Raw genomic sequence first — 22,008 nt, 5'->3', positions numbered from 1 at the left:
TGTAGCTTGTTGTTAAAACAATTGTTAAGGGAGCTTTGTTGTTCAGTGAATCACTTCAGTTAAGTGACTCATTTGGTCATTAAGCAAACCTGGCTTCTCCTGTCGACTTTGCTGGTCAGAAGCCATCAGGGAAGGTTACAAATGGTGGTCACATGACCCTGGGACATGAGTCATGAAGAAACCATCATAAATACCTGTCAGTTGCCGAGCATCCAAATTTTAATCATGTTTCCATGGGGATGATGCAATGGTCGTAAGTGTGAAAAACGGTCATAAGTCACAATATTTTAGTACCATTGTAACTTCAAACGGTTGTAGGTCCAGGTCTACCTATACTCTCATAAGTTGTTTGGCTTTGCTCTTTACAAAGTACTTGTGCTTTCATTGTTTCATTTGTCCTTCTCAACTTGGTAAGGCCACACTCTGAATGCTGCCTCCAGTTTTGGTCACCACGATATAAAAAAGATGTTGAGACTCTAGAAAGAGTGCAGAGAAGAGCAACAAAGATGATTGGGGGACTGGAGGCTAAAACATATAGGGAACGGTTGCTGGAATTGGGTATGTCTAGTTTAATGAAGAGAAGGACAAGGAGTGACATGATAGCAGTGTTACAATATCTCAGGGGCTGCCCCAAAGAAGAGGGAGTCAAGCTATTCTCCAAAGCGCCTGAAGGCAGGACAAGAAGCAACGGATGGAAACTAGTCAAGGAGAGAAGCAACCTAGAACTAAGGAGAAACTTCCTGACAGTTAGAACAATTAACCAGTGGAACAACCTGCCTCCAGAGGTGGTGAATGCTCCAACACTGGAGGTTTTTAAGAAGAGACTGGACAGCCATTTGCCTGAAATGGTATATTGTCTCCTGTCTGAGCAGGGGGTTGGACTAGATGACCTCCAAGGTCCCTTCCAACCGTTATTCTGTTATTCCAAATTATGGGACTTCCTGGAGGAATGATGTTTTAATATCCAAGTCAAGCAAGGTCATGCTTGCGTTTGAATAAACTTTCTTTTTATGGATCCAAAAGAAAAGAAACAAATGAGGGGGAAGCTGATGAATGCTTTCCTCATTGCCTCTGATTTTGAAAAGATTGAAAGCAAAATAAACTGAAGGCTTCTCAAAAGTGGTCAGACAACCACAGAGTGGTTTCATTAATTATTTCATGTCGATCCTTGCTTTGCCTCTGAGGTGGATGATTAATGGAAATTGATTGGCCTATTTAGAAGTAAAAGAGTGGCAGGATTTTAAAAAATCAGTGAGATGAGTATAAGCTTGCATGTTTTCCCTGTATTTTATTTTATAGTAATTTTATTAAAGATTGCAATTTCAATAAACTTGGATCCTAGTGCAAAAAAAATCAGTTTTCCCTATCCCTGAATGAGTCCTCTCTGTGGGCGCATGCACCATCGCCCCAGTCCTAGGGCTTCAGCTGGCTTTTATGAAACCTTTTCGCTTTAGGCCTCCGCTGCCGTGTACAAAAAAAAAGTGGTTCAATCAATCAATCAATTTCAACTTCTCGCAGGGAAAAAAAAAGATCTCACAAAGTTGGAATTGATTGATTGAACTTTTTTAGTCCCACCCAGTCTGCCGTTACCCAATGGGCTATGCCCACCCAATTGGCCACACCCACCCAATGGGCCACGCCCACGCAGCACACAATGATACATAAGTGGGTTTTGGGTTGCAGTTTAAGCATTCGGTCTCTAAGAGGTTGGCCATCACTGCCCTATATCATTTTTGAGAAATAGCTATATATTCTCTTCTTTAAACGGTTTGCCCACAACTTCTGAATGCAAGCTGCTCCTCTGATTAATTGTTCTCATTGTTAGGAAATTAGAATAGAATAGAATAGAATAGAATAGAATAGAATAGAATAGAATAGAATAGAATAGAATAGAATAGAATAGAATAGAATAGAATAGAATAGAATAGAATAGAATGGAATGGAATGGAATGGAATGGAATGGAATGGAATGGAATGGAATGGAATGGAACGGAACGGAACGGAACGGAACGGAGTGGAGTGGAGTGGAGTGGAATGGAATGGAATGGAATGGAATGGAATAGAATAGAATAGAATAGAATAGAATAGAATAGAATAGAATAGAATAGAATAGAATAGAATAGAATAGAATAGAATAGAATAGAATAGAATAGAATAGAATAGAATAGAATAGAATAGAATTCTTTATTGACCAAGTGTGATTGGACACACAAGGAATTTGTCTCAGGTGCAGAAGCTCTCAGGTACATACAAACAACAATATAATATAATCATAAGATACCAAAAGGAGAAGGTAGTAGGAAAGATGTTAAGGGTAATAGTAATACAGTCCTACTATAAGGGTACATATCCTGCCATAAGACAGTGTTGTGAGAATTATGTGCTCAGCAGAGTGATCGCACGGGAGGGAAAAAACTGTCTTTGTGTCTAGTTGTTTTGGCATGCAACACCCTGTAGCAGTCTCTTCAGAAGAGGAGTTGAAACAGGTTATGTCCAGGATATGAGGCCTCTGTAGATATTTTTTCAGCCCTTTTTCTAACTCGTGCAGTATAGAGTTCCTCAATGGAAGGTAGCCTGGATTACATTTAAATAAATTTCTGCTTATTTCTAAGTAGGGTCTCTCTTTGATAAGCTTCTGTCCACCCCGATGTATAACTGAACGCTAGTTCTCAAAACCATCCATAGTCATGTGTGTGAAAATATTTTTTTCTTTGCATAGGCATCTCCCAAGCAAAATGTCACGTAAAATTGGTAAGGTTGTGACAAGCGCCCCAAATACCCTATGCAACTAAAGAAACAACTTTGACAAAATTAGAACAACTTGATTCATTTGCTCACTGGAGTACTCAGGTAGACTCATAGCTAAAATCAATGACCAGCCCAATAGCCTGATCTAATATCAGAGGCTCTGGCATTTACCAAATGTTGTTTTCCTCCAAGAAAATTTGGGATAAAGACTAATATTTAATTCAGCAAAAGCCTGGGGTAGGAACTGACTTCTGAGCTATTGCAATTCAAGTGGATTGTGGCAGATGAAAAATATGATGCATTGCTCTGATAGTATTAAATTTATAAAGTGCATTGTCTGCCTAACCAGCCACTCAGGGCCAACCTGTAGCAATAATATTGATCAAACTTTAACATCAAACCGAGGATCACAGGATGTTGAAAAAGTACAAAACTTCAGAAAAGCATTAAAATTAGCGCTACCAGTTCACAAAATGTTATGGGGCAAGTCTTTTCTGACTCTTTAAGCACTGTATGAAAATACCGAAATTCATTTCCCTTCGAGGGAGTTTTATCCTTAAGGTGCAGCTACCGAAGGAATAGATGCCTTTCCACAAAGAAAATTTTATATACTGTTTTTGTGCTTTTGATATTTTATCGTACACCACCCCCAGTGAGGGAGATGGGTGGTTCTTATATATATGATAAATAAATAAAATAAACAGGAAATAAAAAAATGTAAATGAGCTTAAGTAGGAATTGGTTACATTAAGCTCTGATTATCAGAGGAAGGTTTGCTGAAGTTTCTGGGAACAGAAGCAATAAATAAAGATATTTACAATGGGGACATCATATGTCCTCCCAGCTCAGTTTTCTGCTGACTTTAAGGATGAATGGAGAACATTATAAGTTGATGGTGTAAGATCCATTGTGTATGATAAGATATAAACATAGGAGTCCAACTTTGACTCAGTCCAACTTTTGGTACCCCTAGCCAGTGGTGGGATTCAGCCGATTCACATGACTTTGGCAGAACTGGTAGCTAATTTTTTGTTGCCCAGGCCCAGAATGGACTTCCGGAAGCGGCATCCACACAGAGAACTGGTTGTTCACATATTTGAATCCCACCACTACCCCTAGCTCAGTTTCTGTAGAAGAGCAGGCAGAGCTGAGGGGGCAGGGTTAAATGTGTCATTAGCTCAGAGTCTTTACATTGTCACAAACGATTCAAGTGCTCACTGTTAGTTGACTAGATGCTTGTGTATAGGTTTGGGAATAAACCTTCTATGTTGCATTCTGACGAGTGGTCCTGATCCTTTGCACCTGACAGTTTTGTCAACTCCAACGAGATACGTGGTTTCAGGTAGGCATGTTGATGGCCTTGATTTGAGAAATGACAAACTGCATCTGGGCTCTTTGGAATGGCTTGCCTTCAGAGGTGGTGACTGCTGCAACACTGGAGGTTTTTAAGAAGAGATTGTGTAACCACTTGTCTGAAATGATATAGGGTCTCCGGCTTAAGCAGCGGGTTGGACAAGAAGACCCCCAAGGTCCTTCTAACTCTGTTATGTTGTTATTCTGCTAGATTTAATGGGACTACTTGTACCCACGCAGGAGAATTTCATGTTATACATATGTGTTATATTTTAAATTGTCCTTCCATGATAGAAGGACTCCGACTCCTCCTTCCTCCATTCCACAGACCCCAATCCCTTCTAGCACTGATGATGTTACCTAGTTTGGTAATGAAACACCTGCAAGAAAACAACCAAGCTTAGAGAGCACCAAGGACCCCACAGTCCCCTTCCTCCTCCTCCTCCTCCTCCTCCTCCTCCTCTTCCTCCTTTCCACAAACCCCACCCCTCATGTCAACCCTGAGCTACAAATATTCTTCTTTATTGGCAACTGGATATATTTCTACTCTCTTTCTTCCACAGCAGCAACTGGGTTTTAGCTAACTCCCATATGGTGATTAAGATGTTGGCCTTGGACTGCAGAATGAATCGGTGCTTTGGGAGAATGGAAGATATTAGGTCTCAACGCTGTGACAGTGGATGTTGTCGCTCTGACAACTGAGAACCAGCAGCCATTTTTACTTTTGCTTCTAGCCTGCCTTTTCTATTCTTTTAGAGTTCAGATGTAGAAGGGGGGATGGGGTGAACGCTTGAGGATTTAGCCAGCCATAACAATGTAGAAGTGTGGGAACTGAAGGACATGGTCTGATAAGGTTTTGGCAGGCGGAGGGGCCGGTGAGAAAAGCCCGCTTGCATTAATTGGGGAATGCGATTTATGACAGCATTTGTGAGGTGGGAATTGCAACTTGTTGCTTTGTATTTGCGGGGAGGAAATCTCAGTTTGGGGTTCGACCATGTAAGTGCCGATACTTTGTTTCCTAAAAAAAATGTTCTTTAAGGAAGAATTCTTGCCCTGAAGTTCTTTTACTGGATTCATCTATCGGAACCATGACATTAGGATAATTTGCTGAAATCTTCTGTTCTCTTTTGGTATCCGAACATGGTGTTCAGATATAAATAAAATACAGCTCATGAATTCTGAAAGGACAATGGGCAAGTGCGCGTTGAATCACTCATTGCTTCAACTTGAGATGTCAGGAAGCAATTATTTTGAATTACACCTAGTTTTCTACTCTGTCAAGTTTATAATTATCCCCAAATACAGTATTTTATCACTGCAATAAGGTTTCCAGGGATATCTAATCCTTTTTAAAGTAATTTCCTTGTTGCCCATCATGCCATAAAGTGATGAATTCCTTAAATTAATTAAATATTGCATGATCTTAGGTGTGCTTATTTGGCTCACCTTGGAGCAATTTGTTTGGTGGAAAATGATAGCATTCCCCACTGAAGGTCAATATTTTGTGGCATTTTTGAGAATGGAATGCTTCTCTCCCTTATAAACAGATGTGGAGACTCTGGAAAGAGTACAGAGAAGAGCAACAATGATAATCAGGGGACTGGAGGATAAAACATATAAGGAACGGTTGCTGGAATTGGGTATTTTATTTTATTTTTATTTTTATTCCATTTATATCCCGCCCTTTTCCGAAGACTCAGGGCGGCTTACAAGCTTAGCAGTAGCCTTCATTCTATGTATATGCCTGCTTATTAGGGCTTTCACACACACACACACACACAAGCGGCATTATTACAAAGTCAGCTTATTGCCCCCAACAATCTGGGTCCTCATTTTACCTACCTCGGAAGGATGGAAGGCTGAGTCAACCTTGAGCCTGGTGGGATGCGAACCTGCACTAATTGCAGGCAGCTGGTGTTACTTAAGGAGGCATTAGCCCACTGCTCCACCAAGGCTCTAGCTCAGGGGTGTCAAACTCAATTTCATTGAGGGCCGCATCAGCATTGCGGTTGCCCTCAGGGGGCCGGGTGGGTATCGCCAGGGTGGGCGTGGCCTACTGGGTGGGCGTGGCCAGAGTGCGTATGGCCTACTGGGTGGGCGTGGCCAGCTCTACATCGTTCGCATCAAGGGTGCCTATGGGGGCCTGGGCAGGAGTGGGACAGATCTGAGGGTCTCTGGAAGAAGGAGGGTCTCTGGGCCAGGGCCAAGGCAGTGGGAGCCGTTCCCTCACTGTTTCCAGGATGGCTTCGCAGGCCACATGAAACCACTTCGCGGGCCGGATCCGGCCCCCAGGCCTTGTGTTTGACATGTCTGCTCTAGCTTAATGAAGAGAAGGACGAGGGGGGACATGATAGCCGTGTTCCAATATCTCAGGGGCTGCCCCAAAGAAGAGGGAGTCAAGCTATCCTCCAAAGCACCTGAAGGCAGGACAGGTTTTTGGGCACTTGGTCTCTAAAAGGTTCGCCATCACTGCCCTATAAGCATTTCCAGATTTTTAAGAAGAAATTGGACAACCATTTATCTGAAATGGTGTGGGGTTTCCTGCTTGAGTAGGGGGTTGGACTAGAAGACCACCAAGGTCCCTTCCAAATATCAGTTATCCAAATCTGTTAAATTCTGAGCCAGACTTATGGTGGAGCAGTGGGCTAATGCCTCCTTAAGTAACACCAGCTGCCTGCAATTAGTGCAGGTTCTCATCCCACCAGGCTCAAGGTTGACTCAGCCTTCCATCCTTCCGAGGTAGGTAAAATGAGGACCCAGATTGTTGGGGGCAATTAAGCTGACTTTGTAATAATGCCGCTTGGGGGGGTGTGTGAAAGCCCTAATAAGCAGGCATATACATAGAATGAAGGCTACTGCTAAGCTTGTAAGCTGCCCTGAGTCTTCGGAGAAGGGCGGGATATAAATGGGATTAAAATAAAAAATAAAAATAAATAAATGTCTTATTTTCTCCTTCTCCTTCTTCCCAGTTCTTCATCTTTGCTTTTGCTTTTGTTTTAGTTTTCAGTTCCCTTTCCATCACTGATAATTCAACAGTTGAACTGACTCTAAGGGGAACTCATCATTTGGTGCCAGGCAATTCATTTGTATATCTGTAGTTTGCATGCTTTTTATATGCTGAAGTAAGTCAGCCCTGTGCGATAAGAGCTTTTAAAAGTAAAAGAAGGAAATAGTATTGTGGAGACACAGCGCCATCATGTGGACTGAATGGTTAATCACAATGTTCATTAAATTAATTAGATTATTTTTTTCACAGGTAGGGTAGTTCTCGACTTACAATAGTTCGTTTCAGAAGCATTCAAAGTTACAGCGGCACTGAAAAATGTGATTTATGATCTTTTTTAAACTTATGACCGTTGCAGCTTTCCCACGGTCACGTGATCAAAATTCAGACGCTTGGCAAGTGACTCACATTTATGACGGTTGCAGTGTCCCGGGAGTCATGTGATCCCCTTTTGCAACCCTTCTGAACAACCAAAGTCAATGGGGGAAGCCAGATTCACTTAACAACCGGGTTACTAACTCAACAACTGCAGTGATTCACTAAACACAACTCTGGCAAGAAAGGGTATAAAAAAACGGGGCAAAACTTTTTTTTAACAACCGTCTTATTTCGCAACAGAAATTTTGGGATCAATTATGGTCGTAAGTTGAGGACTACCTACACTTGCTTTCTAAGGTAGTCATCCGTGCATTCTGTGACCCTGGGGCACTGCAACCATCATAAATATGAGCCGGTTGCCAAGCATCTGAATTTCGATCACATGACCCAGGGGGAATGCTGCAATGGCTGAAAAGAGGGTGAGAAATGGTCCTGTCACTTTTTTCTGTGCCGCTGTCATTTCAAAACAGTCACTAAACAAATGGCCATAAGTCGAGGACTACCTGTTTACAATTCTTCAGGGGTTGGACTCAGCACCCCATTTTTTAAAAAAAATCTTAAGGATGCTGAGAGCTCATTCTTCAGCCAAGATTTTGCCAGTTGAGTTCCTGCAACAGTAGTGGTTTTGCCGAGACTTCCATTGTCGGTGTTGCATATAATAATAATAATAATAATAATAATAATAATAATAATAATAATAATAATAATAATAATAATAATAATAATAATAATAATAATAATAATAATAATAATAATAATAATAATAATAATAATAATAATAATATCTGGATAGTGGACATGGCAGTGCCTGGAGACAGCAGAATAGACGAGAAAGAACTGGAGAAGATAACAAAATACAAAGACCTACAAATAGAAATAGAAAGACTGTGGCAAAGGCAAGCAAGGGTAGTACCAATAGTAATTTTTTTTTAAATCCCATTTATATCCCACCCTTCTCCGAAGACTCAGGGCGGCTTACAATTTAAGCACAAACCAATGTGCTTAGCAATAGCCTTCATTCTATGTATATGCCTGCTTATTAGGGCTTTCGCCCCCCGCCCAAGCGGCATTATTACAAAGTCAGCTTATTGCCCCCAACAATCTGGGTCCTCATTTTACCTACCTTGGAAGGATGGAAGGCTGAGTCAACCTTGAGCCTGGTGGGATGCGAACCTGCACTAATTGCAGGCAGCTGGTGTTACTTAAGGAGGCATTAGCCCACTGCTCCACCAAGTAATAGGCGCCTTGGGTGCAATCCCAAAACAACTGGAGCACCTCTTGAACACCATTGGCATGGACAAATTCGCCATCAGTCAATTGCAAAAGGCGGCCTTACTAGGAACTGCTTCCATCCTGCGACGATATCTGCAGTGCCATCAAACACCCACATCTGCCTATCCCAGGTCCTTGGTAAGGACTCGATAGGTAGACAAAAATGCCAAATCCAGTCTCAACATCTGGCTGACTGTGCGATGATCAGTAACAACAATAACAATAAAGTTGGAAGGGACCTTGGAGGTCATCTAGTCCAACCCCCAGCTCAGGCAGGAAGCCCTATGCCATTTCAGACAAATGGCTGTCCAGTCTCTTCTTAAAAACTGCCAGTGTTGGAGCATTCACAGCTTCTGGAGGGAAGCTGTTCCACTGATTAATTATTCTAACTTTGTAATTTTTGATCACTAGAGAAGCAAGTGGCCCTTTTGTTGTCTGGATGTTTAAGGGCATAGTAATCCCTGAGGTTTGCTAGGCTGGCTTCCCCTTCTCGGCCTCCCAGGCTGTCAGTTCTCTGACGGACAACGTTCTCCGAGCCCAGCCAAAATTCCTCTAGTGAAACTTTCCCTTATATCTCTCTCTTCAGCCTGAGGGGGAAACAGCGTGACTCAGTTTCCTGCTTGGCTAGAAGCAGAAGGAAAAATGAGGAAGGTGGGGGACAGGGGGAGGGCTGGATCGAACACTTCCTGTAGACCCGAAGAAGTGGAGTGTTACTGTAGGAGTCTCTGCCAAGACTTAAAACTAGCTAAATTGCAGTGAAATTGTTGACTGGCATGGAGAAATGAACTTCGCCAGCTGTTGCGTGGCAAGCAGAAAAAAGAGAAAGAGAATTTGAGCTGCATCAGTGAAAAGTCCACGAAAACGGGAGAAAGGCTGCAAAACAAGCAGGAGAAAGAGCAAAAAATGTTGAAGGCAAAGTCTTTCGTGCACTTACACAGGCAGTTCTCAACTTACAACCATTTGTTTAGGGACTGTCTGAAGTTACACCACGCTGAAAAAAGTGACTGACAACCAGTCCTCACACTTAATGATCATCGAGGCATCTCCCCCAAATTCAAAATTTGGGTGGGTTGGCAACTGGCATGTATTTATGACAGTTGCAGCATCCCAGGGTCATGTGATCACCACGTGTGACAGTGGCGGGATTCAAATACCTGAATAACCGGGTCTCTGCGTGGATGCAGGCCTGGGCCTCCGAGGCCTAGAACGGACTTCTGGAAGTGGCATCCAGGCACTTCTGGTGGGCCGTTCTAGGCCTGGGAGGTCTCCTCCAGGTTCCCCAGGCCTAGAACGGACTTCTGGAAGTGGCATCCACGCACTTCTGGTGGACCGTTCTAGGCCTGGGAGGCCTCTTCCATGCCTCCGAGGTCTAGAACAGACTTCCAGAAGCAGCCTCCACACATGCATTCAGCTGGTTCTCTGAACTTAACAAAATTTAGCTACCGGTTCTGAATCCCACCACTGATATGTGACCTTCGCCGCTGGTTTTCAACAAGTAAAGTCAATTCAGGAAGCCGGATTGGCTTAATGATAGAATGATTCACTTAACAGCTGCAGTGATTTGCTTAACAACTGTGGCACGAAAGGCCATAACATTGGGCATGAGTTAAGCACTGCCTTCTTAGCCGTGGGAATTCAGATCCCAATCGTGGTCATAAGAGAGAGAGAGTGTGTGTGTGTGTGTGTGTGTGTGTGTGTGTGTGTGTGTGTGTGTGTGTGTGTGTGTGTGTGTGTGTGTGTGTGTGTGTGTGTGTGTGTGTGTGTGTGTGTGTGCATCTCTGAGTAAAAGCAAGGTGTCTGCTGATATTTATTGGATTAAAACAGTTATGCTTTTAAATTGAAGCAGAGCTCTGAAACATTGCAAAGTCTATTAATAAGTAAGAAGACAAATCAATAAGAGCAAACCTTAAAGTAGGCTCAGGGTTAGTACTTCAATGGCTGGATTTGAATAGTAAGAACTTACAGGTAGTCCTTATGACTTACGACCACAGCATTTCTGTTGTTAAGTGAGACATTTGTTAAGTGAGTTTTGCCCCATTTTATGACCTTTCTCGTTACAGCTGTTAAGTGAATCACTGTAGCTGATAAGTTAGTAACCCGGTTTTTAAGTGAATCTGGCTTCCCCCCATTGACTTTGTCAGAAGGTCGCAAACGGTGATCACGTGACTTGCAACGGTCATAAACATGAACCGGTTGTCAAGCATCTGTTGACTCTACAAATGAGCATGGCTGCAGCCATTTTTCCTACTCTTTTTCAGTTGCCACATAGAATGGATGGAGGGCGGTTGTCAGGTGCTTCGCGAGTCTAAATAATCTTTTGTCCTGTGGGAACCAAGGTCATCGACTGTTCCCACGAAAGCAGCCTGGGCTTTGCATAAAAAGCCCACCAAGATGTATTGGGGAATGTAGTTGCTTGCATAGTTTTAGGGGTGCGATTTTTAACTTTGTATTGGGGAATTGTTATGTGTGTATCCAGACTTGGTTTCACTCTTGACCGTGCCGATACTTTGTACCTAATAAACATGTTCTTTGAGGAATTTGCAAGCCTCAGAGTTCTGCTTTATTTGTCTCGTCTGTCAGAATCTTGACATGTGAATTTTGATCATGTGACCATGGGGACATTGCAATGTTCTTAAGTATGAAAAATGGCCATAGGTTACTTTTTTTGGTGCCATTATCACTTTGAATGGTCACTGACCGAACTGTTGTACATACCTGTAGTATGCTAAGGTAAAACTGTACCAACACTGGCCCATAATTGGTCATAGCCTTACCAAAGATATAATGAGATAAGGAGATACATTCATAAGAGGAACAATTCTGTATTGTGAAAACTGTGATGTCTTTAGTCTTGTGGTTTCAGATGAGTCAGCTTCATGTCTGGCCCTGATTAAATATCATTCTGGAGTGCAAGCTTGAACAAGTCCACCAAAAGTTGCTTCAGACCACCTGTTTGTTTTTTTCCAATTGCCCTGTGACTAGAACAAACCGATTCCTAGCAAGCATGTTTTTATCCCTTTATAATCAGTATCTTCCAAAAAGCAATTATTTCTGCAGAATTCCCCAGACTTGCCTTTCAAGGCAGGCAGGGAAACCACTAATAAAAATTGAGGGCCAGGGATCTTCAAAGAAAATGCAGTGTAGTGTACAACAGACTGCATTCTACAATGCAGTTTCTCCTGAAATTCTGAATGGTTGGACAAACTGTTGAAGTTCATTGAGAACGGAGTGGAGTGGAGTGGAGTGGAGTGGAGTGGAGTGGAGTAGAGTAGAGTAGAGTAGAGTAGAGTAGAGTAGAGTAGAGTAGAGTAGAGTAGAGTAGAGTAGAGTAGAGTAGAGTAGAGTAGAGTAGAGTAGAGTAGAGTAGAGTAGAGTAGAAGCTGGAAGGGACCTTGGAGGTCCAGCCCTCTGCTCAAGCAGGAGAACCTATACCATTTCAGACAAATGACTGTCCAGTCTCTTCTTAAAAACCTCCAGTGATGGAGCGCCCACAATTTCTGAAGGCAAGCTGTTCCACTGGTTAATTGTCCTCACTGTTAGGAAGTTTCTCCTCAGTTCCAGGTTGCTTCACTCTTTGGTCAGTTTCCAACCATTCCAATAAATAAATAAGCAAACATATGGTTTGGGAGAGTATCAGGAAAACAGGCCATCAAAAGACACAATGGCTGGACACCATCAAAGCTGACACCAGCCAGAGCACAGAACAACTCAAAGAAGAAGTGCAACTTTGTAAGATGTGGAGCAGGGGGTCTTCAAACTTGGCAGCTTTAAGACCTGTGGACTTCAACTCCCAGAATTCCTCAGCCAGCAATGGCTGGCTGAGAAATTCTAGGAGTTGAAATCCACAAGTCTTGAAGTCGCCAAGTTTGAAGACCCCTGATGTGGAGATACCTGGCTCGTAGGATCACCAAGAGTCAGACAAGATTGAATGGATAACATCAACATCATCATGTTGTTAATGTTGCCTCCTCCCATGTTTTATTGACTTCTTCAAAAACTGGACAGAAAATGGGACTTGAAAACTGCCTTAACAGGAATTGCTTTCCCCTTTCTAATCTCAGGGGTTCAACCGGAGTCCTTTTTAGATTCAAAGAAAGTGGAGGAAAAACACAACCCACCTAACTTTTAACATTTGCCCTTTGCTGCTGACTTTACAGAGGGGTGAACGCAATCCCCCTTGTCTTTGTTATATCAATATAAATATGTGGAGTTCCTTCACAGGTTCACGGCAAGGGGAAGGGTTTGTAGATGGAAAGAAAGGATCAGCAAAGCCATAGGGTTTCCTGCCTGAGCAGAGGGTTGGACTAGAAGACCTCCACGGTCCCTTCCAACTCTGTTATCCTGTCATTTCCTCACCACCAAAACTGTTTTCCAATGTAACCAGCAGAACAATCTTCTGGGCTATGTGATTTTCATAAGGAGTCCAACTAAACAGAGATTTCTTAAAAGAAGTGTCTCTTTATTAAATTAATTCAAGAGCAATCAGCAAATGTTTAAATAATCAGGATTGAGAGAACTGCAGGACTCGCTGTTTATTTCCAACTGTTCCAGTCAAAACAATAACTTCACTCCTTTTTTTAAAAGTCCTTTTATGTTACACAAAAATCCATCGTCGCTATGAAATTGATAGAAGTGCTTCCTGCACATACACACTACTTAAGGTTTTATGTGGGAAAAGTCCAAATGCCTGACCTATATGCTGCTAGCTCCTAACTCCTAAGTGTATTTATCTGGAAATTTAATGGTTGGAGTAAAGAGGGTGTCTTGTCTGTTTTTTTTTAAAGTGGAACTTTCTCTTTCCTCAGCTGATGGAGGAATTGTGCTCTCTCGTGAGGGAAATGAATACTTTTTATAAGAACTATCCCTTGCAGTCATATTTTAGTTCCACACAAGAAGCTTAAATCGGCCTGTTAAAAATCATATATAAATAAAAATAGTATTTTCAACTCCCACTCGGAAGTTTGCCACAATGTGCAAAGTTCAACATTTTTTTTTAATCCAGTGTTTTCCTCAGAGTAAGGCAAACTTCTTCTCGTGAAAGAAACACACCCAGAGAGTCCTCTGTTCTTTTAGACACAGGTGTCTCCTTAACAGTCAGTTTTCACTTACACATAATCCGACACAGCTTTATGAAACATCTATGATAGTGGATATAATCAATGGGTTATAGAAATCAATCTTCTGCGAGTTGCAATTGCAGATATTAAATTTCTGAAGTGATTCTATTTCAAAAAAGCTGAACAACATCTGCTATTGGCAATTTAAGCCTACCTGAAAAAGACAGTAGTAAGCTTCATTATGAAGAAATGTAAAAAAATAAAAATAAAGATCTAGGCTCAGTACAAAGATCTACCTTAAGCCAAAATGCAAAGAGACTATTAGTCCTTGCAAAGATTAAGTTCTTTATTTGCAACTCCCAAACTAATGTTTTCCAAATGAAGACAAATAGGAAATATATACTTCCACAGAACACCCGTGCATTTTCATATTTGTCTTCCCTTCTGCCATGTGACCCAAAATGACTCTTTTGGCTTGGCATCTGGGCATCTGAGGGAACCACCCTCTCCAACTGGAATCGGCACAACTGGCCAGATTATTTAGGGAGAAGCTCCTTGTTGGTCCTGAAACTGAAGCCAGTTTGGGCCAGCCCCTCCCTGAAGACTTTTAGAAAGACGTTTAAAAACCGAGGCAACTTTGGAGAGAGTTCTAGATGAGTTCACGACTTGCATCTTCTTTTATTCCTATTTTTATTCGTGGCCTTCATTATATTTTTGTGACTGTGGCCGAGAGGATCGTTATTGATTTATGGCTTTATGATTTAAATTTTTAATGTTTAACGTACCTTGGAGGTTTAAGTTATTATAATTATGACTATTATTGCATCATGGACGTTATGGAGAGCTTTGGGATATAAATGTGGTATCTAAACAAATAAATGTGGTATCTAAACAAATAAATCACACAACAACTATGAACGTTCAAAGAGCTTGGGGCTGTGGTACATCATAAACCTCTTCCTGCTCAGGTCGTCAACTGGAATTCTCTGCGCTTTGCCCCTTCCCCAAGTTCCCCATACAGGTAAGATCTCCCATGCTGTCCTGAGGTAAAAAAAATTTAAAAAGAGTAAGAAGAAAGTGCTCAAACACTTGGACATCCTTCTGGCTCTTTCACTCCCAATGCTGACTGCAGATGTCTCCATCCCATTCCATCTCACTTCTCCTGGCCCTCAAGTTAATCTATGGATGCCATAGACGTTTTTCCTTTCAGGAAATTAGGATATCCAGAGAAAAGAAATACTGATGTTTGGAGATAGGATTAAAAATAAATGCTGACCAGGCACTTGTTCTGTTTATTTACTCTTCTACCTAGCCCAACCGGCAGGCATCGGACTAGAAGAGCTGCAAGGTCCCTCCTAACTCTTGTTATTCTATGTACTTTGTTCTTCCAGGCATTAACAACTGCCCTACATTTTTATACCGTTTATATTTTGGGGTATTTGTATTGTACCAGCTTCTTCAAACTATTTCAGCAGACTTCAAAGTCACGGGCAAACACATGAGATGGGAGCTGGATAGACCCCTGAGTTCTAAGCTTACTTTTGTGAAGTACTTGCTCTACTGCAGAGGTCCCCAACCTTTTGGGCACCAGGGACCGGTTCCATGGAGAGGTGTTTCCGCAGACCAGAGGGGGCGTAGTTTTGTATGCCTGCCTGCATCCCACAGTTGGGGCTATGCTTGTCTGTGCTGACTGGTTGCTGGCATGCCGCAGCCCGGTAGCAATCCACAGACCGGAGGTTGGGGACCCCTGCTCTATTGCCTTTCATACGGAATATGAGGTTCACCATTCACCCCTACCTGGGACATTCAAACTTTCTGCTCATCTAGCAATTGACAATGCATCACTTCCACCACACAACTGGCAGTGACAAATTTTTAGGGCAGCCATCTGATTTAAACAACCTAAGATAACACTGAACAAGTATAATCAATAGTCTCTTAAAACAGCAGGCCCCAACCTTTTGGGCACCAGGGAACGGTTCCGTGGACGGAGGTTTTTCCGTGGGCTGGAGGGGGTGTGGTTTCGTGTGCTGCCTGCATCCCGCAGATGGGGCTTCCCTTGTTTGTGTACGCCAGTTTCTGATCCACAGACCAGGGGTTGGGGACCGCTTATCTTAAAAGATTGACATATGATTTCATTCCCCAACAAAGACAATAAACAGAGTGAGTCCTGTTAGTCCAAACAACAACTGGAACACAAGTGCAAACTTGGATTGAAATATTATCTCACACCAGAGAGAGATGCTCTACGGTATGATGTAATATAGATTTTTTTTCCCATTCCACTTTCCTTCCATTTCCATTCGTTCAGTCTGAATGACAATTCTGACAGGTTCTTTAGGATCAAAATTAAAAAAAAATATGCTCCTGTCCTGTGAATGCAGCATCATCGTTACAGAGAGTGAGATAAGAATACTAATTAATTTGTGTGCATGTTCAAATCATATAATAGATGGGGGGGGGGAAAATACATTTTTACAGAAATTAAATCTAGTTCCAAGTAATCTCTCTCCTTCTGATACTTTTGATAACAGGATCTTTCAGCTTTTAAGAAATCATACAGATCTAAGGTGGTTTTTTTCTTTTTCTTTTAATCTCTCACATGCTTTGAAAGTCCTTCTCTGCGGTTCATGTGCAACTATACTAAGGTGACTGATAAAAGCAGAAATCAGATAATCCATCAAGGGAAGCGACTTTGTGCAATGAACAACTTACATTGTCACAGGCTGGTCAGAAAAATCAGCTAACACAATCTGTAGATGTAGATATCACCAACATTCTCAACATGTTCCCTTTATCCACTAAATGTAAGGTCTTGGATTCACTTTGAACGTTACTGGAAACCAACATTAAAGTTTATAAAATCAAGACAGCTGTATGTTCAGCGGTGGCATATTCACTTTTCTGAAGAATGTTGTTAGAACAGTGTCAATTTTTTCCCCCTTCAATTTACCTGTGCAAAAAACTGTAAACTGCTACATTCCATCTGGCGCTGATGATTTTCTATTATTTTGCAAGACCTCTTAAAAAGTCCCAAGTGTCCAACTTTTTCCCCCTCTCTTACCTCTCCGTGTGCAACTGGGTTTGGAGAGCTGATGAAGTTGGATATAAACAGTGCAGTTGTATAAATAAAGTACCGATATTGCCAATTGTCAAGAGCCATAATAATCTTTTTTTTCTAAAAAAAAATCTATCTAAAGAAAATCATTTTCACTAGAATCTGATCTGCAAGTATAGCATACATATACATATATGTCTTACATATCTTTTACTTCTAAATGTAAAAATATCATTTTTTTTATATAAAAGGCTACCTACTGGAATGAGACAGAGTGAAACTGTGGATGGTATATCTTTTAAACCACATCTGGGCATTTTTTTTAAAAAAAATTTCTTTTTTCATATATTAATCCATCAATATATAATGTCATTTTTTAAAAAAAAAAATCTACCAGGTTGTGTCGACCAGCCACAGTGACCCAGAGCTTCTATCTAAGAAGGGAAGTGGAATTAAGCCACAACTTGCTAGGGTGTTTCAGTATTTTGATTTGTATAACATAACTCACTGAAACAATACTGATGTGGAACACAAGCACTCTTCCATCTATTTGACTGTTAACTTAATTAACTCTTTAGGACAGCCATTGATTGGCCAGACATAATCACAAACGGATATCTCAGTTCCAAAATTTTTCGACGGGTCTCTCTGGTGGAAAAATTGTGTATCTTGGGTCGAGTTCTGGATAGAAATCCTTAAAATGCTTAGACGCTTCAGTACCAAATGCGTCTAATATTTTTCTGTTCATGACACCAAATCTAGAAAAGGAAAAATCCAAAATTAATTTAACTATATAACTCAGGGAATAAAGCAACATAAAACAGGATTATGATCTCCGAGGTAACGAATTTAACTTTTCTCCAGCAAAGTTTAGGGATTAAAAACTATGTTCATCCCACTAAAAAAAACAATCAGGAAATAATATATATTGCTCAAAAAAAATAAAAGGAACCGAAAATAAGACATCCTACTATTAAATACAGTACATTGTGTTGTTTAAGTGTTCCCTTTATTTTTTTTTGAGCAGTATGTTTATTAAAAGAAGCATGCAGTGATCTATTAAGAGAAATATAATAAATATAATAAACGTACTACTATGTTTATACACTACAGTGGTAAAATGATAAGAAATGGCAAAAATATTTTCAAATAAACCCGACTAAAATTGTGTAAATTGGCCATCTCATCATTTAACACAAAATGCCTTCAAAATTCCTTTAAAAAAAAAAGCTGGTATCCACAATGTTTCTTACAGAAATGAACAATGGTAATCTGTGAGACCCAAAGGTGTGTTTTGTCAAAAAGCAAGTGGACTTTCTTCCTTCCTTTCCTTCCTTCCTTTCCTCCCTCCCTCCCTCCTATCCGTCCTTCCTTCCTTTCCTCCCTCCTCCTATCCGTCCTTCCTTCCTTCCTTCCCTTCCTTTCCTCCCTCCCTCCTATCCGTCCTTCCTTCCTTTCCCTCCTTCCTTCCTTTCCTCCCTCCCTCCTTCCTTTCCTCCCTGCCTCCTTCATTCCTTCCTTCCTTTCATCCCTCCTTCCTTTCCTCCCTCCTTCCTTCCTTTCCTCCCTCCCTCCTTCCTTTCCTCCCTCCCTCCTTCCTTTCCTCCCTCCCTTCCTTCCCTCCCTCCTTCCTTTCCTCCCTGCCTCCTTTCCTTCCTTCCTTTCCTCCCTCACTCCCTCCTTTCCTCCCTTCCTTCCTTCCTTTCCTCCCTCCCTCCTATCTCCTTCCTTCCTTTCCTCCCTCCCTCTTCCTTTCCTCCCTCCTTCTGTCCTTCCTTCCCTCCCTCCTTCCTTTCCTCCCTCCCTCCCTCCCTCCTTCCTTCCTTCCTTCCTTTCCTCCCTCCTTCCTTCCTTCCTCCCTTCCTCCCTTCCTTCCTTCCTTCCTTCCTTCCTTCCTTCCTTCCTTCCTTCCTTCCTTCCTTATGAAAGCATTTCATTTCTCAAGCTTCCAAGAAAGTTCAGTTGCCTTTTGGAAAAAAGCACCTTTGGGACAACCATGACCTGGGTAATAGACATGTAACCACTGGGAGTTACTCACCTTCCTTTTGTTAATCGCAATAGGAATTTCCAGTATGAAGGTCTCAAGTTCTGGACTTCCATCACAGCCTAAAAACAAAAATTCTGGCTTTAACTTGGGAATTCAACTGAACGTTTTGCTATAGTGAAACCCCACTCCATCAGACGCTGGGCAGCTTACAAATCCCCCTTCCCCCCAGCCCCAGCCCCCCACCCCCAATCAAAGCAGCCGGGGCTAAAACAATCAGAACAGTAAACACCACAAATATATGAACGTACGCATGAAACCCAGCTTGGGACCAGAGTCGGATCTTAAGGCTTCCTCGGAACCCAAGGAGAACGGGCACCATCCATACCTCAGGGGAGGCACGTTCCAGAAGGCAGTAAAAGCATGTTTCCTCAGTCCCTCAAGATAGCAACGTTTAATTGAAGGGAACTGGACTGCATTCACTTGTCCAAGTGTATCAGGCAGGCAGAAACATCGGGAGAGAGATGGATGCCCAGACAAGAAGGTCCTGTGCCACGAAGGACTTTCTAGGTCCCTGGTGGCGAACCTATGGCACGCGTGGCCACAGGTGGCACCCAGAGCCCTCTCTGTGGGCACACGTGCCGTTGCCCCAGTCCCAGGCCTTCAGCTGGGTTTTACAAAACCTTTTCGCTTTAGGCCTCCGCCGCCGTGTGCAAAAAAAAAAAAGAATCAATCAATCAATTTCAACTTCTCGCGGGGAAAAAAAAAGATCTCGCAAAGTTGGAATTGATTGATTGAACTTGTTAGTCCCACCCAGTCTGCCGTTACCACCGCAGCCACGCCTACCCAATGGCCCACGCCCGCCCAATGGGCCACACCCACCCAATGGGCCACACCCACCCAGCACCCGATGAAGGTTTGCCATCTCTGTTCTAGGTGCATCTTGAACTGCACTCAAAAGCCTACTGGCAACCACTAAATTGTGCAGCCGTGGTTGCCAGTGCACATGGGCATAACGTGAAGAGAGTCTACGAAAATGCACCATGGCCAACTTGCCACGGCCATCTCGCCGCTGCCAACTTGTTGAGGTCCAACTCAAAGTGGGGCAACTCGCCATGGCCAACTTGCCGCGGGACATTATTTACACGACTATCGAAGAAATAGTCAAATGGAATAATTAAAGAAAGGGTTCCAAAGGAGGGCCGAAATAAAATGTGTCTATGGAGTTGCTCAGTCGTCCCGGTCAGGGGTCCCCAACCACCGGTCCGTGGACCGGTACCGAGCCACGGCATGCCAGCAACCGGTCTGCACAAACAAAGAAAGCCCCATCCGTGGCATGCAGGCAGCACACAAAACCACGCCCTCTCCAGTCTGCGGAAAAGCCTCTCTCCACAGAACCAGTCCCTGGTGCCCAAAAGGTTGGGGACCCCTGCTCCAGGTCATGGTTATCCCAAAGATGCTTTTTCACGAGGCAACTGGACTTTCTTGATTTTCCTTTGAAGACATTTTGCTTCTCATCCACTGACACCAAACTGAGAGAGCAGCAAGTATCTCTCAATTCCATCCTGCACTACAAATATTTTCTTCTATCAATGCGGTTGTTTGGGCTGTTGGAACATGTCCCCAGCCAGGGCGGGTTTGATCATCACTTCTTCTCTAGCAACATGTAAATACTAACAAACCTCTTAAGGTGCAATAGAGTCAAGCAGCTATTGCATGAATGAATGTCCGGGACAAACTGCCCTACATCCTTTTGCTTTACTTAATGAGCAACCTTAGACATAAACAAAAAGAGTTTGAACCTAAAAAACAGAAACTTACAGCTTGGAAGCAGATGGCTGTGGATACAGCATAGATTATACTGTCCGCATGAGGGAAATAAGGAACCTTTCCAGCTTCAATGCCTTTGAAATACATGGTCTATAAAATTAAAAACAAAAAGATCAAGCAAGCAAGTGAATGAGTTTCCAAAAAGACCAGTGATGTAAGGCTGGGCACAAGAAAAATGACCCATACAGGGACTTAACCCTACCAGGCTTTTTAAAAAGCAGCTGTGGAATCAACAGACTATATCCTCCAGTGCAGGGGTGTCAAACTCCCGGCCCATGGGCCGGACGTGTCATCCGGAAGCCACGAATAGAATAGAATAGAATAGAATAGAATAGAATAGAATAGAATAGAATAGAATAGAATAGAATAGAATAGAATAGAATAGAATAGAATAGAATAGAATAGAATAGAATAGAATAGAATAGAATAGAATAGAATAGAATAGAATAGAATAGAATAGAATAGAATAGAATACGGAGTAAGAATAGAATAGAATAGAATAGAATAGAATAGAATAGAATAGAATAGAATAGAATAGAATAGAATAGAATAGAATAGAATAGAATAGAATAGAATAGAATAGAATAGAATAGAATACGGAGTAAGAATAAAATAGAATAGAATAGAATAGAATAGAATAGAATAGAATAGAATAGAATAGAATAGAATAGAATAGAATAGAATAGAATAGAATAGAATAGAATAGAATAGAATAGAATAGAATAGAATAGAATAGAATAGAATAGAATAGAATAGAATAGAATAGAATAGAATAGAATAGAATAGAATAGAATTCTTTATTGGCCAACTGTAATTAGACACAAGGAATTTGTCCCTGGTACATAAAGTCTCAGTGTCCATGCAAAACAACAAAGTAATAATAATCATAATAACAATAACAATGGACTTCAAACTCTCAAGAGTTCGTCAACAGCCTCTGTAAGAAGCAGGCCCGCCGACTAGCTAAGAAACGGGATCCTAATATTTCTGAATGGTGCTTTCTACTCATCTAGAAAATCCATGGTTGGGGAGCTTGACTCGGAGAATCAAGGGATGAAACCAATTCTGCCATTCCTGAGGAAAAGATATTCTGACTGCACAAAGAGGCTCACCTCTACCAGTTTGGAAGCCAGGTACATTGAAATAGATGTGCTTCTGTAAAACATCATTGACAATCCTGCTAGGGACCCTGTGTGGTTAAAGATATATATATATATAAAGTAAATTAGCCAAATTCTGAATACTGGACCACATGAAATTCTACTATAGCAGTTCCCAAATACATGGAGAGAAAGGGAGTCCCGCTGGATTGAATAAAAAAAGA

The 22,008-nt window shown here is 41.9% G+C and overlaps 1 protein-coding gene across 1 annotated transcript in view; it reads right to left on the bottom strand.

Moving 5' to 3' along the window:
- Positions 1 to 13,215: 13,215 nt before the first annotated feature.
- Positions 13,216 to 22,008, bottom strand: part of TMEM135 (transmembrane protein 135) — a 172,237-nt gene continuing 163,444 nt past the window's right edge. Inside the window, exons 12-15 of the mRNA XM_081327589.1 lie at positions 21,797 to 21,873; positions 20,676 to 20,774; positions 18,909 to 18,976; positions 13,216 to 17,628 (exon numbers count right to left, since the gene is read on the bottom strand). Of these exons, the coding sequence (XP_081183715.1) occupies positions 17,490 to 17,628; positions 18,909 to 18,976; positions 20,676 to 20,774; positions 21,797 to 21,873 (383 nt within the window). The 3' untranslated portion in view covers positions 13,216 to 17,489. The remainder of the gene's footprint in view (positions 17,629 to 18,908; positions 18,977 to 20,675; positions 20,775 to 21,796; positions 21,874 to 22,008) is intronic.

Source organism: Vipera berus (assembly GCF_964194415.1).
Source record: "Vipera berus genome assembly, chromosome: 4".
NCBI classification, from domain to species: domain Eukaryota; kingdom Metazoa; phylum Chordata; class Lepidosauria; order Squamata; family Viperidae; genus Vipera; species Vipera berus.
Note: the sequence above shows the minus strand (reverse complement) of the source record. Positions and strands in the feature narration are given on the sequence as shown.